This window comes from Vespa crabro, chromosome 11 (genome assembly GCF_910589235.1).
Source record: "Vespa crabro chromosome 11, iyVesCrab1.2, whole genome shotgun sequence".
Classification (NCBI taxonomy): domain Eukaryota; kingdom Metazoa; phylum Arthropoda; class Insecta; order Hymenoptera; family Vespidae; genus Vespa; species Vespa crabro.
The window spans coordinates 7,393,152-7,408,106 of NC_060965.1; the positions used below are offsets into that span (position 1 = coordinate 7,393,152).

Consider the following 14,955-nt stretch of genomic DNA (forward strand, 5'->3'; position numbering starts at 1 on the left):
TTGTTACACGGTTGTGTAACAATGGATCGATTTTTGCTCGAAGTTTTCAAGTTGCTATGCTTCTTCATTTTTATTTATTTAAATAATACAAATCTTAATAATACATAATCATATTTAACTCTTTCCTTAATAAAAGTGACTGTAGTAACCTAACGTCGCTCTATACTAAAGATGACTATTGTCACCCAACGTTAAACGTTCATTACGTATTAAAGATCACTATAGTCATCTGACAAAATTCTGTTTGAATTAAGAATTTTAAGTGTCGTAACGTATATTAATATCATCATAGAAACCTCTTAATGCTCTTCTTACTTATATTCATTTATAATTCATTTTATATTAATTTTATATAATTTGAATAATTAACTAATAATTTGCATAATACGACAAAGTATCAAATATTACATTCTATGGTAAAGTGTACACTCGCGATTAAATTGTCTCGTACAGCAGCAATGTACAAGCAGCCAACTCCGAAAAAATTAATCAAATTAATCAAAATTAGTAACAAGTATATCTTAATTTCATTATCTTATATTTTCTTACTCATTCAAGAATGTTTCTTCTAAGGAATTATAAACCTTCAATTTATGTCCTAATCTAAAATGAAGATAATATGTATGTGAAAAAAATGGATTATTTGAATTCTTTTGAGAGAAATATTTAATAAAATATTTAATAGAGGCTTACTCGTTAAATGCAGCTGCCACTTCCGAAGCCTTTGATGGATGACAAACTATAGTTGTTTTAGTTTCCGATGGATAAAACAATGGTTTCACATAGCGAATTGCTACGCGATTTAGATCGTCTATGGTAACGGTCGATATACGACGTACCATTTGATTGTTGTAATCATGTGGTACTTTTTTAAAGTAAAACAAGAGTGATTGTTTAACTACGTCATCTACAGTTTTTTCCTTGTTAATAATCTCAAATATTAATGAGGATTTAGCCGATTCAAAAAGTAACTTTTCCCATTTATCCTTGGCAAAATGTGCTTGCTAAAAGGAAATACATATTCGTGAAAGGGAATTCAAAATCTATTCTTTTTCTCTTTATTTTTTTCAGATGTAACATTATTACTTACAACTATATTTCTTGCTTCTTTGTATGCTGCTACAACATTGGCTGATTTATACAATGAGAAATATAATAAACCTTCATTTACTTTTGGATAGATACCATAGCCATATGAAAGACCTTGTCCTCGAATTAATCTCCACATAGGACCCTAAAAACATGACTTTCTTCATTGCAGAACTTTCATTATAATATACTATTGGGTTAACAACTAAGTGATTGCCGGATTTCAAATAAGAAGGAAACGACAAAATCCGCAATCACTTAGTTGCCAACCCAATAGTTATATTTTCATACCTCGGTTTGATTTAAATATTGCAAGCATACAAATAGAGCCGCTAAATCTTCATGTTGAAAATCGTTTATACTTTGGCAGGATTGTGCTAGATACGATGAATCTATACATCCTAATCCTGTTACACAACCTTGACGTGTATCATCCTTAGAAAGATTCATTAGCTGCCAGTCGGAAGTTACATTCAGTCTATAATATTAACATTGTTTTTTTTTTTAATTAACTGGTACCATAAAATATATAATTATGTACGTAGTTTCGATTAAATATCCTTACGGCTTCTTTCCAATAGTGTCTACGTCCGGAAAAAAATCATTCCATGGAGCGTAGACATCTTCAACTTCCGCTGATAATTTATCAATATTAACAGCTATATATAATACCATATTTTCAGTAGAAGTTAAGACTTTTCTAATCAATTCGATTTCCTCTATTACTTCTTGTTCACTCGATTCATTATTGAGACGTTCGATCATTTTAGTAAGGAATTTTTGTTGGCGTAAAAGACTTGATGCATAAAAATTGTTATCTTCAAAAACATAAATAGAAATAGTAAGACATATGCATACATATATAATATTGAATATTCGAAATTATCTTTATATAATGAAACGTGTAAATATCAAAATTACCTTCATTATATGTTAAACCTTTCATCAAATCACTGACTATTTTACTTCCTCTTCTTTTAATCTGTGCAACATTGTTTATCATCTTGGTTGCAATTATTTTTAATCTATTAGACATTAATTCTGTCTCATATAGAAGTTCTCTAATCCATTGTACGCCATTTTTATATTTGCTTAATTCCACCTGAAGAATATAAAGTTATTCTTAAGTATATATTCTTCTTAATTTATAAACATCATAATCATTATCAAATTTATACATTACTTGGATCATCAAACTTGCACTATGACTGTAAGGCCCACAAGAAAATCTGATGAATCTATCCATTCCTATGCAAGTACTTGTTTCAACAGTATCAGCTTCTAATGTAGCAACAACTTCTTCATATGGTATTAATTGACCATTTCTTTTCACTGGAGATTCCATGAATGCTTCAAGTAACAATGGTAGGTACAATCTTTGCTCTTTCGTAATGGATGATGTATCCATAATAGCAGAAATCTAAAATTTTATATCTATAAACTTGCTCAGAAAACCTATCTCGATTATGTACTTTTAAAAATAATTCATTTATTACTTACATAAACAAAGTTCGTGTTCACATGATCTAAATATGTAAACAGTGGCAACTTCGTAATATTAAAATATGGATGCTGTTCATGTGTTTCTGTGGTGTAACTTTTAATTTGGTGGTAATTAATGGAATCAGTGCCAGGAATTGATATAGCTGTTAATAATTCATCAGGAATTGATTTCTAAAAGTAAATGAAAGATATGTATTAAAAACTAATTAAAAATTAATAATACATAAATATATATGTATAAATTTCATAATCATTGTACCTCATTTTGAATTACTGCTTCTTGGAGCTCTTTTTCTTTCTTCTGTAAGCCTTCTTTGCCCAAATTCTCTATTTGTTTAGCAACACGTACTTTTTCTTCTTCCATTAGCTGATGTCGTTTTTCTATACTAGGTATACCCTTAACAATCACTACCGGAGCATCAATAAGATATTTTTTCAAGAGATTTAACCAATATGATTCTGGTTCCTCAAATAATTTTTTAATTTCTTTTATTTGATTCAATCGTTGATCCAGCTAACAATCATGCAAAAAAAACTTGTTGAAACTTGATATGATTAAGTACGATGTGAATTGATAAATTAAACAACTTACATCTTCTTTAGTATTACCATACAAAACATCTCCAATGATCATAAATGCAACAGTATTATGCGGATCATTCTCTAGATTACTTAAAGTTTCAAGCATACTTCTATGTATCACAGATTTCATTCTCTTCATATCAATACCATTCTCATGTATTTGCTTTAAAACCTCTGATAAACGGGTCGAGAAAAGCGGAATTTTAGGTTTAGGAACATTTTCAAAAATTATATAAAGAATAGAAACAGAATTTTCACACAAGGAATATACAACATTGCTCGCATAAGGATCCTTTATCTCTACAAAATCTTTTTGTAGTGGACTAACTGATGTATCCGTAAGATACTTCAATAACAAAGAGCAACCAATTCGATCATAAATTTCATGAACACAGGATGGTCCACGCCAACCAACATTTATTATACCATTATCTTCATCATCGCATGGATAAAACAAATCTATGTCCACACTTTCTGTAAATGGTGGTACTGAACTTTGCCAAGGTCTTTCAAATGGACCTCTAGGACCCTAAAATATTCCATATTACAAAACTATTTTGCTAGGTTTATTTAAATAATGATTGTTATATAGAAGCTTTATACAGATACATAAATATTAGCTATTTTTACTTACTTTAGATAGAATCATTTGTTCCACAGGTTGTAGCGCTTTAAAAACTTTATCATGATTCACCTGTCCTGCTATTATTATTGTTAAATTTTCAGGACGATAGAATTCCTTGTGATATTTTCTAACTTTATCATTATTTGTACTCTCTCTTAAATTTTTTAATGCTCCTATAAGAATATAGAACGTTTTAATATTATTGAATTAGTAAATACTATTAATAATCGTAATACTTATATCACCTCCTGTCATTGATTTATAGCCACAATGCCCAGGATATATTGCTCTAGATAATTCATTATAGACCAGATATTCTCCTATGTTTTCCTTCCCTTGCATTTCACAATAAACGACTCCTGCATCTTCACCCTCTCCATTAATATGATGAACTTCCGTAAGATATGCAGAATCCTAAGCGTAAATAAGTAAATATAAAACATTTCTTTATGTATGGATAGTTTATAAATACAGTTTCAACTTTATTATTCAAAATAATAAACGAAACCTGTAGCGTAGGATATAGTATATGTTCCAGATAAATAGGCATTAATGATAAAAATCCTTCACTACCAGCTGTTGTCATAGTATAGAAGGTAACATCTATATCTGTCGTTGCATTAGTACCAGATGCAAGACATCTATTGGCCATTAAATCAAGAATTCCTTTATATGGATAATTTTCACTACCCAAAAAAATGAGATGTTCCAAGGTATGCGGTAATCCATCATCATCGAATGCTTCGGTTGCTATTTTTCAATAAAGATGACACTAAGTATAATAATTACTTTATTCATATATTAGGTTGCTACAAAAATAATTGGTATCTTTATTATTTTACTCAATGCGTAAAAACCACAATTATTTTTACATCAACTTAAAATATATATAGACATATATATACATAAAGAAATACAAAATATATAAAGAGATTTTATTTATGAATTTTAATAATATAAAGTAATAATTACCAAGACAAAAGTAACCATCAACAATCGGACCATCAACTTCTGCTATAAAAACCGTTAGACCTGTATTATTAGATTTGTATTTATGTACCGGTATAATATCGTTTGACTTCAATGAACAAATAAGCTCAAAGCCTCCCATATTTTCTCTCGGAGTACTGTCGACTGGCGTCATATTGTAATTTCACTGTTTTTCCTACAAACGGAAATTTCTACATGCAAGATATAAAAAAAAAAGTATTTTAACGGGAAAAAAATAATTGCTTTTAAGGAATGTTAAACAGGATGATAATAACTTCTAACAACTTGAGACACCTTCAATACTAATAAACGAAAATTATTACGCATGCGCGAACGAATTAACTCATATAACGTATATAAAACATATGTGTGTACATATATGTGTCTGTATATATGATGAATATTAAATTTAATAAAACCCGATCAAGATCAATAAGAATTATTTGTTCAAGATAATCAATCAAAAAGTGTATTTAGCTATATACGAAAATAAATAAAAAGGAAAAGAACAAAATGCAAATAATGGAATATGTGCAGACAATAATTTGTATTTATCATTTGAGTTTCATTGGTTAAGTCCTTTAACATTCTCAACTCATTATTATTATTATTAAAATAGGATGAAAAGAAATGAGCATATCGTCAATAAATTTTGTACTTTATGCGATGAAAATTATATTTCTCCTATCTTACTATGTCAATGTTATTCGTCGTTTATAAAACTAGATAGGGAAGCATTGTGTTAGACATTTGGTAGCCATGCATCTTTCTCAAGATAAATTGATCTGAATTATACATTAAGAAGACGATAGAGGTCGTCATACCCATGAAGTAAAGAGAGGTTATTTATTTATTTCTTATTGAATATAATTTTTGTTCTAAATTTACACATAAACATACATATATATATACATATATATATATACATACATATATTCATTACATATATATTATATATATATATACAATAAAAATTATTGATAAATATGACAGATGAAGAAAAAAGAGAAAGGCTCCGGAATTTGTTTACAAAACTTTATGGAAGTAATGTATGTAGTTTAAGTATAATATTTTGATCATATATGATTATAACATAATGTATCATTTATTCGTTAGAATCCAGAAGGAAAAATATCACCAGAAATAATAGACGAAGTTACAAAATGTATAGTAAGTGCAGAAGCACGAAAGTCTACCTACGTTGGTGCATTAGTTGGTTCTGCAGTAGGAGCAATTATTCCATTGATGATTGAACCATTGAAAAAATCTTTTATAATTTTTACTTTGGTTGGTGGTGTATATGGATCCGTCTTTGCAAGATATATGCATTCTAAAAATTGTTTATCTATAATTAATAATCTTCCACATAGTGAGTATAGGTTCGTATATAACACATTTTCAACTCTTTTTTAAATTAATAACACAAAAGTTTAATTAAAAATATGTGTTTTTTTTATAGCCAACTAAGTAACCATAAATCTTTTGAAGTAGAAAAACCATTGCAAAGAGAATCTTTGAAAAGAGGATCTTCAATAGATATTGAAGCTTTTCAACAAATAGACCAGCAGAATGAATTTTCTTCTGTTAATGCTCGTATGTAAAAAAAACTATCATTTTTATAAAATTATCATTATTTCAATGATCTTCAAGATATTTATATTTTAAGATGAATATCAACCAGTCATAAATATTGATGAATCAGAAAAGAAAGAAAAGAAAGTATTTGAAGGGATAACTTATGATGAACTACGACAGAAAAACAGAGACAGTTTTCGATCAGGACAAGTACAACATAGATATGTAAAACGGTAAATAGCATTATGTAATAATTTTTGACTATATCATAATATTATACATAAATTATACTTTGCAGATCCATTGATTCAAGAGAAAATAAACCCACAGAAAATCAAGACTTTAAATCAGAGTTAAACATAGATTCTGATCTTTTCCCTATGCCAAGTAGTACTGGAGATCACAAAACGAAATACGGAGACATATGGGATTAAATGAATGAAAATAGCATAAACATTATTTGTTGCTTGTATAATACGAATACTATATAAAAGTAGTGAAGTAATTCTTAATTTGTTAATTGTAAATGCAATATTATGTAATGTTATATCATTGATAATTTGATTTATTATACATACATTGATAATATTGCTAATGTTTTTTGCTTTTAACAAATATAATTAATTATTTAAAACTCAAGTCATTCCTACCCCTCACCTCCTATTGTATAAAATCTAAAGTTACGAAAAGATCCGGTCTTTAAAGATCTTTTAAAAATTATTACATGGCTATACATTTATGCAGGTATAAACGTTATATTTTACCGTAAGAACAGCTTTGCTATGACGTACGATTCAGCGCTATGAGCGTAATTAGATGACTGTTCTCTATTAATTATGCTGTCATCGTATCATCACCTTGACATACCCAGAACTGCAGTTCTCTATCATAAGAGAATTGCCGACGAGTTCGTTCCCTGTACTTAACATAAGTTTAGCGACAATCGCCTTACGGTATTCTCTTCTACAACGCAACCCTCGACGATCGAAGTGCATTTGCATTTAGTAATATGCATACTGAACCGTCGTTGATTCATATTCCAGTCAGAGTGAAATCATCCCGATGATTTAACGTGATTTAAAAATTTCAATGAGTACATCTTGTCTCTGAAATCGTTTTATATCTTCCGTTTTGCTCGTTTTACAGTAAAACAAATTTCGATTTAGAATTAAATAAAAATGTATTAAAGATTTACTACAAAAGTAACATTTGTTTAAAATTTATTTCATTGTTCGTAATATTCGTAAATAATAGGGGAAGAGAAAGAGAAAATGACGAAGAGAAAGAAGAAATACATTATGTTTAACATCTGAAAGACATACAAAATGGCGGACATTTTTCTATTTGTTTTAGTGGTAGAAATAGCACGTGATCGTTGATCGTTGATGCATAGGCATGCTGCTGGAACTGATGATGGATAGTTAGAGGGATATAATAAACCGACACTCAGGGACTATACTTTACTATTCGCTCAAGCATACGTAGAGCATGGTTTTGCTTCGTGCCGGCCATTATGTTAATTCGCATTCGATTTTGCATTCTTCTTTAGTTTTTTACGCTTTGCCTATTGGTCGATGCTATTCGAATAAGCCGATGTTGTTCCAAGAATTTTAAAGAATTTATATAAATAATCACATAAAAGAGCTGTATATATATATATATATATATATATTCATTAATTGTCGAAATGATATTTAATATTATTGATACATTCATCGAATGTATTATATAATTAAAAAATTCATTGTTAATGATTCTTTTCTAATAGTCTTCAGTTTTATTATGATATACATAGGTGAATGTTGAGGATAATCGAATTTTATAACCATTTTGAACTAAAGTTTGTAAAATCGAGTGTGATTTACCGATGATCGTAAACCAATGTTAATAAAAATATTATCTATCTAATCTTTTTATTCTTTCCTTTTTTATATTTTTCTTTTTTTTTATAGAAACAAAAACAAGAAAGTTTTATGTTTATAATCATTTATACATTTTTTTAACACTCATACTAGAGAAACAACTTCTGTAGATTAAAACATATAACCTCGAGTTCGTATTAACAATCAATAATAATAAAATTCGATCGAACTAAAGGAAAGTTTCGCACATATGTATTATGTTTTTAGGAGGGCGTTTAACATCGAGTTACTCGCCTTTTTCCCCTGCTATTACATTGCAAGTAGCACGCGACGTAGAGATGGGAACGTAGCGAGGGAGCGAAAAAGGCAGCCATTGGCTATCAAAGGCGACCAATGGGCGAGTACTCCCATTCATAAGTTGCGAGGCTTCTGTAGTATAGTGGGGGATTCTCCTTATTACCAAGCTTAAAATCTCGTTAGTCGTTTCTACGGTATTATAGGAGTCACTTTTGATAGAAACAGGAAAAAAAAACGAAAGAGTAAAAAAGAGAGAAAGAGAGATGAGAGAGAGAGAGAGAGAGAGAGAAAAGGTGAGAACGTTCGTTTCAAATAAATTATTCGACCATATTTAACTTAAGATATTTTTTTTATATTTCTTCTCTTTATCTTAAATTTCTACTTTCAAGAGGAGGAAAAAAGATAGTAAAAAAAGAAAAACAAACATTTTTAGAAATTTCGTTCTTTCGTAATGATACTGTTTCTTTTTTTCTTTTTTCTTTTTTTTTCTAATTTGATAAAAAATTAATAAAACGTAAGAAGGAATATTAATATTGAGCACGAATAGATCGATCAAATACTTTAACGCATCTTTCTCTATTTTCTTGTATGGAAATATGCAAATAAGTTTCATACATAACATTAGAGTCAGATAAAGAGGTTAATTGCCAGGAATGATAATTCGAAGATAATTAGGGTAAAGCGTGTGTTCGCGTGAATGTGTATGAGTTTTCGTCGCGTAAAAGAGGGACACCCCCCTCTCTCTCTCTCTTGGCATGCTGTTACGATTCACGTGTTTACTTTAAATGATCACGTGTAGAAAGGGGAGTCACGCAGGTGCAGGTCATGTGAAATATTTGCACTTTGTCGTAATTTGCGTAACCCGATGCATATATAATAAATCCACGGTGGTAAAGCGCCACGATAGAAAATCGTTTCACAATCTAAAGAGAAAGGGAATCTCTGGGAACGTGGGAGGGGAGACGCTCGCGGAGATGTTTGCGGCTGCACAACGGCGTACAAGAGAACTAACAACATTTATATACGTATCTACATATATGTGTGTGTGTGTGTTCCGTGTATTTAAATATTTTCGTGTGAACATATGTACGTATAGATAATACATTATATCTATTTTTCAAATATAACAAAATAATACATTTTTATAATTCTTATTTTATTATTTATTGTTTATTATATTTTATTTTATTATTAGTATTTATATATATATATATATATGTTTAATTTATTAATATTTCATTAACAATATAATTTTGATTAATATTAATAACTTATTCCTGTCTTGATGGGAATTTTTGTAAAACGTTTAAAAGATAAAAACTAAAAGAAAAAAGACAGAATTTTTATTAAATTTAATACATATCTATCTATAGATTAGTCCGAATGAAGTGTTACAAGTTGTTCTCTTGATTATTAAAACCATCGGACTTATATATGTGGATATTTGTGGATAACTAAGTAAGCTATGGGAATTAATTGTTCGATGTATAAACAGTGTAGAGTAATGATAAATCACCAAAAGGATGGCTTCTCTTTTTCTCTTTCTCTCTTTTTATTCTTTCCTTCTTTTTAATAGAATCGTAATTTTTATTATATATTTAATAGAATCATAATTTGTATTATATCTATCTATCTATCTATATATATATATATATATATATATATATATATATATATAATTTTTGTATTATATATTTATTATAATAAGATATTGTTAATTTCTGATTGAATTTTAAACACTTTATACATTTTCTAATTCCTGTTCCAGATTTGAACGGAACGGATCAATCAAAAACTCTTTTACAACACGTGCTACATTTCGATAGCAAATAAACCGCAGAGATACGTTTTCTTTTGTTTTTTTTCTTCTTGTTTTTATTCCAACGTAAAACGAAGACTTCAAAGACGACCCATATTTTCTTTGGGCGATCGATTCTCCGTCGTACCGAATAAAACTGGATCTCGGCTTGTCTGATATCTAAGTATAGATATCACGATAGAAAAATGTTTACGGGTATTTACAATCTAACTTATACAGGATGAGTCATATATCTAATTCGTTATAAGTATCTATCTCACTTACTAATCGTAATTTTTGTGTTCTCTTATAATACCTCATATTATACCTCATATATTACATTAATTTTTTTTGTTTATAGAAATCAAGTGACAATAAGTGATATATATTTTTAATTAAACAGACAAACCTTTGCTCGATCATTTTTATATATAAATTTGTAATATAGATTTATTCAAAATTTAAGTAAAAATACGATTTCGTCGAATTTAAGTCTTTACATACTTTTGATATATTGGGACTATGTGGAATGCAGTCCAATCGATTTTCCATTTCGTTGAATCGCGATCGGAATGGAAGAGAAAGTGGGGTGAATAAAGGATTATCGAATAGAATAGGGAAAGAGAAAGAGAAGAAGGAGAAGAAGAAGGGATGATAGATGGTAGGAGATACGAACGGACAGAAGTGTGCCACCAAAGATCGGTGGTAGGAGCCTCTCAATCGGTCTCATCGATAATCGTGCTTTCGAAGAGACACGGAGCTGCCCTCTTCGTCGTACAATGTATTAGAGTGGGGATGAATGATAGTGGGGGATATAGTGAGAGGTTCAAGCGTGTATACATACATACGTTCTCAACATATACCTAAAAAAAGAAATTACATTTACAAAAATTCATTTAGGTAATTTGAAAACTAATGAAAATATTTTGTAACGTTTTCATCCGTACAAAGTTAATACCTAATCTAGTTCTAATTTTGATATAAGAGTATATTAAAATGAATACTAAATTCACAAATAATAAAAATAATAATGACAATAATAAACGACAAATTAGATAATAAAAAAAATAATCACAGAATATAAATTTTATCGATACAAATAGTAGGTATAATACATGCGATAGAGAGAGAGAAAGAGAGAGAGAGAGAGAGAGAGAGAGAGAGAGAGAGAGAAATAAAAAGAGAAGATCGACCAATACTTTTTCCAATACTAGTTTCGAAAGAGAGAGACAGAGACATAGAAAGAGTAGGAGGAGAGGAGGAGGAGAGGCGTGCTTGATGGCCGCCGCCTAGACGCGGCGTTCAGATCGGTCGCGCCCGGGGCGTGAGCCGGTGAAAACGAGAGGGTGGGAGTTGGAAAAGAGTGAGAGAGAGAGAGAGAGAGAGAGAGAAAAAGAGGGAAAGGGAGAAAGAGACAAAGAGAGAGAGAGAGAGAGAGATCGCGGAGAACCCGGTTCACAGTGGAGGAGGGCTGCGTTCGCCGGGCAGTTACTCCGGAACCGTTGCCTTGACGACACGCATATCCACGCATGCGCGTATGCGCGAGAAGTGGGTGCACATTGAAAGTCCTCATCATCGTTGTCGTCGTTGCTTGAGAAAAGGGAGAACGAGGAAAAAGATAGAAAAAAAGAAAGAAAGAAAGAAAGACAGACAGACAAATAGTTAGGATAGACAGATAGAAAGACAGAGCACGCGATCAACACCAAAGCATCACTTTAACGTTTTTCTTATCCTCCAATAGGAATTTCCATCATAAGGATCAGTAGCAGCTTCACTTTCTTTCTCTTTCTCTCTTGTATCATTCTTCTTTTCTCTTCCTTTCTTTTTCATTCTCTCTTTATCTCTTTTTCTCTCTTTTATATTATTTTTCTTTTCTTTCTGTCTCTCTCTCTCTCTCTCTCTCTCTCTCTCTCTCTCTCTCTCTCTTTCTTTTCTGAACTATGTTTTCGTGGCTAAGATAGCACATGTTGACATCACTGAGAAACATCAGAAAAGATACACTGCTTATTTCTTGTTTTACATCTGGTGTAATACAGTTGATCTTTTTTTCGGATTATATATTCCATCAAAAAGTAATCTAAATTATTTTATACTCTTCTGTCCATATGGGACAATTCTCTTTAGAAATAAACATTATCCTATTTCTACTTTTCTCTCTTTCTTCTCTTTTTTTATGTTTTGAAAGGTCTCTTCGGCAAGTTAAACAAATTCCTTAGGAATGTAACGCCTAAGGAATAAGGTTTAAAAGGGTAGAGAAAGAGAGAGTGATAGTTACACGAGAGAAGAGTGTCAACAAGAGAAAGCCCTCAAGGAACCAATACCTCCACCTTTCTGATCATCATCATTACCATCATCATCATCATCATAATCATCATCATAGAATATCATCAAAAGTACACCTTTGTTGAACGATGATCGCAACCTTGGAAGAACTTTGCTCGTAGTCGAGATCTCTCTCTTTCTCTCTTTCCCTCTTTCTCTCTCTCTCTCTCTCTCTCTCTTTCTTTCTCTTTCTCTTTCTCTTTCTGTCTCGTGGGTAGCCCAGAGCAGCGCGCGTCGAGGTGGTCCGAGCGAGTCGAAGGAGAGAGGCGTGCCCCAGTGCCGTTCGAACGTCCGATGTCTCCGCACGAGGACGCCGCGAATACGAGGAGAGGAAGAGCCGAGAGTACGCGTGCCGTCGGCGAGCACGAGCAGGCATCTTCTTCGTCATCGTTATCGTCATCAGTTTTATCGTCTTTCTTTTTGAAGACGTTTTTAAGGAGACGCTACCGGAAGACATCATCATCGACTTGTTGGTCAACCTCAGATGTCTTCTTTTCTTCGTAGCACCACCTGCCGCTCTGTGACTTCGTGTCGTTGCATCGACAGCGGCAGGTCCACTTATCGATTCCCTTATTTTCTTCCACTTCCCATTCTTTTCCGATTTTTTATTATCCCGCACGAAACAGACTCTCTTTTCTATACGAAAGTTCAGAACGAACGTGTCGCTCGGTGGTACTGGCCCACCGCGATCATGTTCACCGATAAGAAGAGGAGGAAAATCGTTCGGTCCTCTTTACGGGAAAGTCTACTCTCATCGCGGTATTTTCATCGAATCGTTCGCGAGTGACAAACAGGTAAAAGTAAATAAAATACAAAGCAAGATAGGGAAAGATAGAGATAGAAAGATAGAAAGAAAGAGAGAGAGAAAGAAAGCGAGAGAGAGAGATCAAAGATAGAAGAATTAGATCAAACCCAAAGACAACGGTTAATCATATATAATATACCGGTTGAAAGTTTTAACCCAAAGTATTAAAGTTCTCTGACTATAATATATGATCAATGGTGATGATCAAGAAGAAATAAGTTAGTGTGAAAAATAGAAGAAGAAGAGAAAGATCGAAGGTGACTTAGGTGTTCCTCAGATTGGATGGTTCCACGGGGGTTAACCATTGAGAGGTCGACTTGGGTGCAACCAGAGCCGGAACAGCAACGTTTCTACGACTCTCCGCCACCACGGATGGACGTGAGCGTGTGCTGTTTACCCGCTAGTGCCGGCTCGGGGGCCCAGCACTCTCATCCGGCGAGTTTGCCGTCCGGTGGACAGTCGACGATCCAAGCACCTTATCAGTATGCCGATCAGATAGTACCGGATCGGGGTCAACCCGACGGACTCGCGGTACTCGGCTGTACCGGACAGAATAACTGGCAACAGATCTCAAACTCGTCCACCGTCGCGGCTGGTGTCACTGCGACAACCACAGCGTACATCGATTATTCCTGGCTGCAGATGCAGGTGAGTGGAACAAATTAAATTTTATTTATCTCTATGTTTTTTTTCTTTAGACGCAAGAAATAGTCGTTGATATTTTTTTTCCGAATGATGTTAATGTCAGATCATTTTAGGAAATATCTTCGTTGAATTTGGTTAATCTCTTTTCACCTGCACAAATTTCACAAGTGAAACATGTTCATTATTATTCTCGTGGTAGTTCTTCCTTGGATTTAATTTAAAATTCTGTCTAAAGATGATGGAAATTTGTAATCCTATAAAAACTAATTCAGATTCTTAGGTATAGTTGTTGTCTATCTAGGTCAAGTCTCGTTTGATCTTGATCTTTGGCTTTTGTCACGAGCTTTTGGTTATTAGGTAACTCGGAAAACAACGTATTTGATTGAATCATTATGAATTATCTAAGGTTAATTAATAAATAAAGTATTCGTTACCAGTTTCGATTAATTAGCTGTTTATCTATTACAATATGTAAAGTCAAGGAGCATTTGCGATTATTCAATTGGAAAAATTTCGAAATTTCGAGAAAATGATCGATTTTTATATGAGAAAGATATTAACACAAGCATATCATGAAAGTCGCGTTCTTTTTTTTTCTTCGAGCATGCTCAGTAAGTTATCGATTTCTACGAAACGTTAGATCGTAAGATAATAGATTCGAAGTAATAATACCCATTACTATTATCTCAGTTTGAATGACTTCTCTCTTTCTTTCTTTTTCTCTCTTTCTCTCTCCCTCACTCTTTCTCCCCTTATAGACGTGCCGGCATAAAGCTACGCTGTTGACAGGGTAAATATCCTTTGATACGCCGTCCGTCTGGCACACGCGCCACGTAGCTACGTACCTACGCCTTTTCATCTT

At 32.1% G+C, this 14,955-nt stretch overlaps 3 protein-coding genes across 6 annotated transcripts in view; 2 read left to right on the plus strand and 1 right to left on the minus strand.

Annotated features, from left to right (window-relative positions):
• Positions 1–43: 43 nt before the first annotated feature.
• On the minus strand, positions 44–5,120 carry LOC124427961 (uncharacterized protein C05D11.1-like). The gene is made up of 14 exons (XM_046971450.1): positions 4,772–5,120; positions 4,308–4,549; positions 4,045–4,213; positions 3,809–3,972; positions 3,185–3,703; positions 2,852–3,106; positions 2,590–2,763; positions 2,273–2,509; positions 2,011–2,191; positions 1,655–1,907; positions 1,381–1,567; positions 1,091–1,234; positions 694–1,004; positions 44–603 (listed from the first exon to the last, which is right to left on the minus strand). The coding sequence occupies exons 1-14, from the start codon at positions 4,941–4,943 to the stop codon at positions 546–548; spliced, it is 3,066 nt and encodes a 1,021-aa protein (XP_046827406.1). The 5' UTR covers positions 4,944–5,120; the 3' UTR covers positions 44–545.
• Positions 5,121–5,674: 554 nt separating this feature from the next.
• On the plus strand, positions 5,675–6,998 carry LOC124427963. Its single transcript, XM_046971453.1, has 5 exons — positions 5,675–5,838; positions 5,906–6,168; positions 6,249–6,382; positions 6,456–6,597; positions 6,663–6,998. Exons 1-5 carry the CDS (start codon positions 5,776–5,778, stop codon positions 6,796–6,798), a joined length of 738 nt encoding a protein of 245 aa, XP_046827409.1. The 5' UTR covers positions 5,675–5,775; the 3' UTR covers positions 6,799–6,998.
• Positions 6,999–11,800: 4,802 nt separating this feature from the next.
• The window catches only part of LOC124427920 (ras guanine nucleotide exchange factor P-like), an 88,625-nt gene continuing 85,470 nt past the window's right edge, over positions 11,801–14,955 (plus strand). Inside the window, exons 1-2 of one of the 4 annotated variants that reach the window (XM_046971354.1) lie at positions 11,827–11,869; positions 12,702–14,096. In XM_046971354.1, coding sequence (XP_046827310.1) covers positions 13,731–14,096 — 366 coding nt within the window. In that variant the 5' untranslated portion in view covers positions 11,827–11,869; positions 12,702–13,730. Of the gene's footprint in view, positions 14,097–14,955 lie in introns of all 4 variants that reach the window. The other 3 variants (XM_046971355.1, XM_046971356.1, XM_046971357.1) reach the window with 3 other exon arrangements.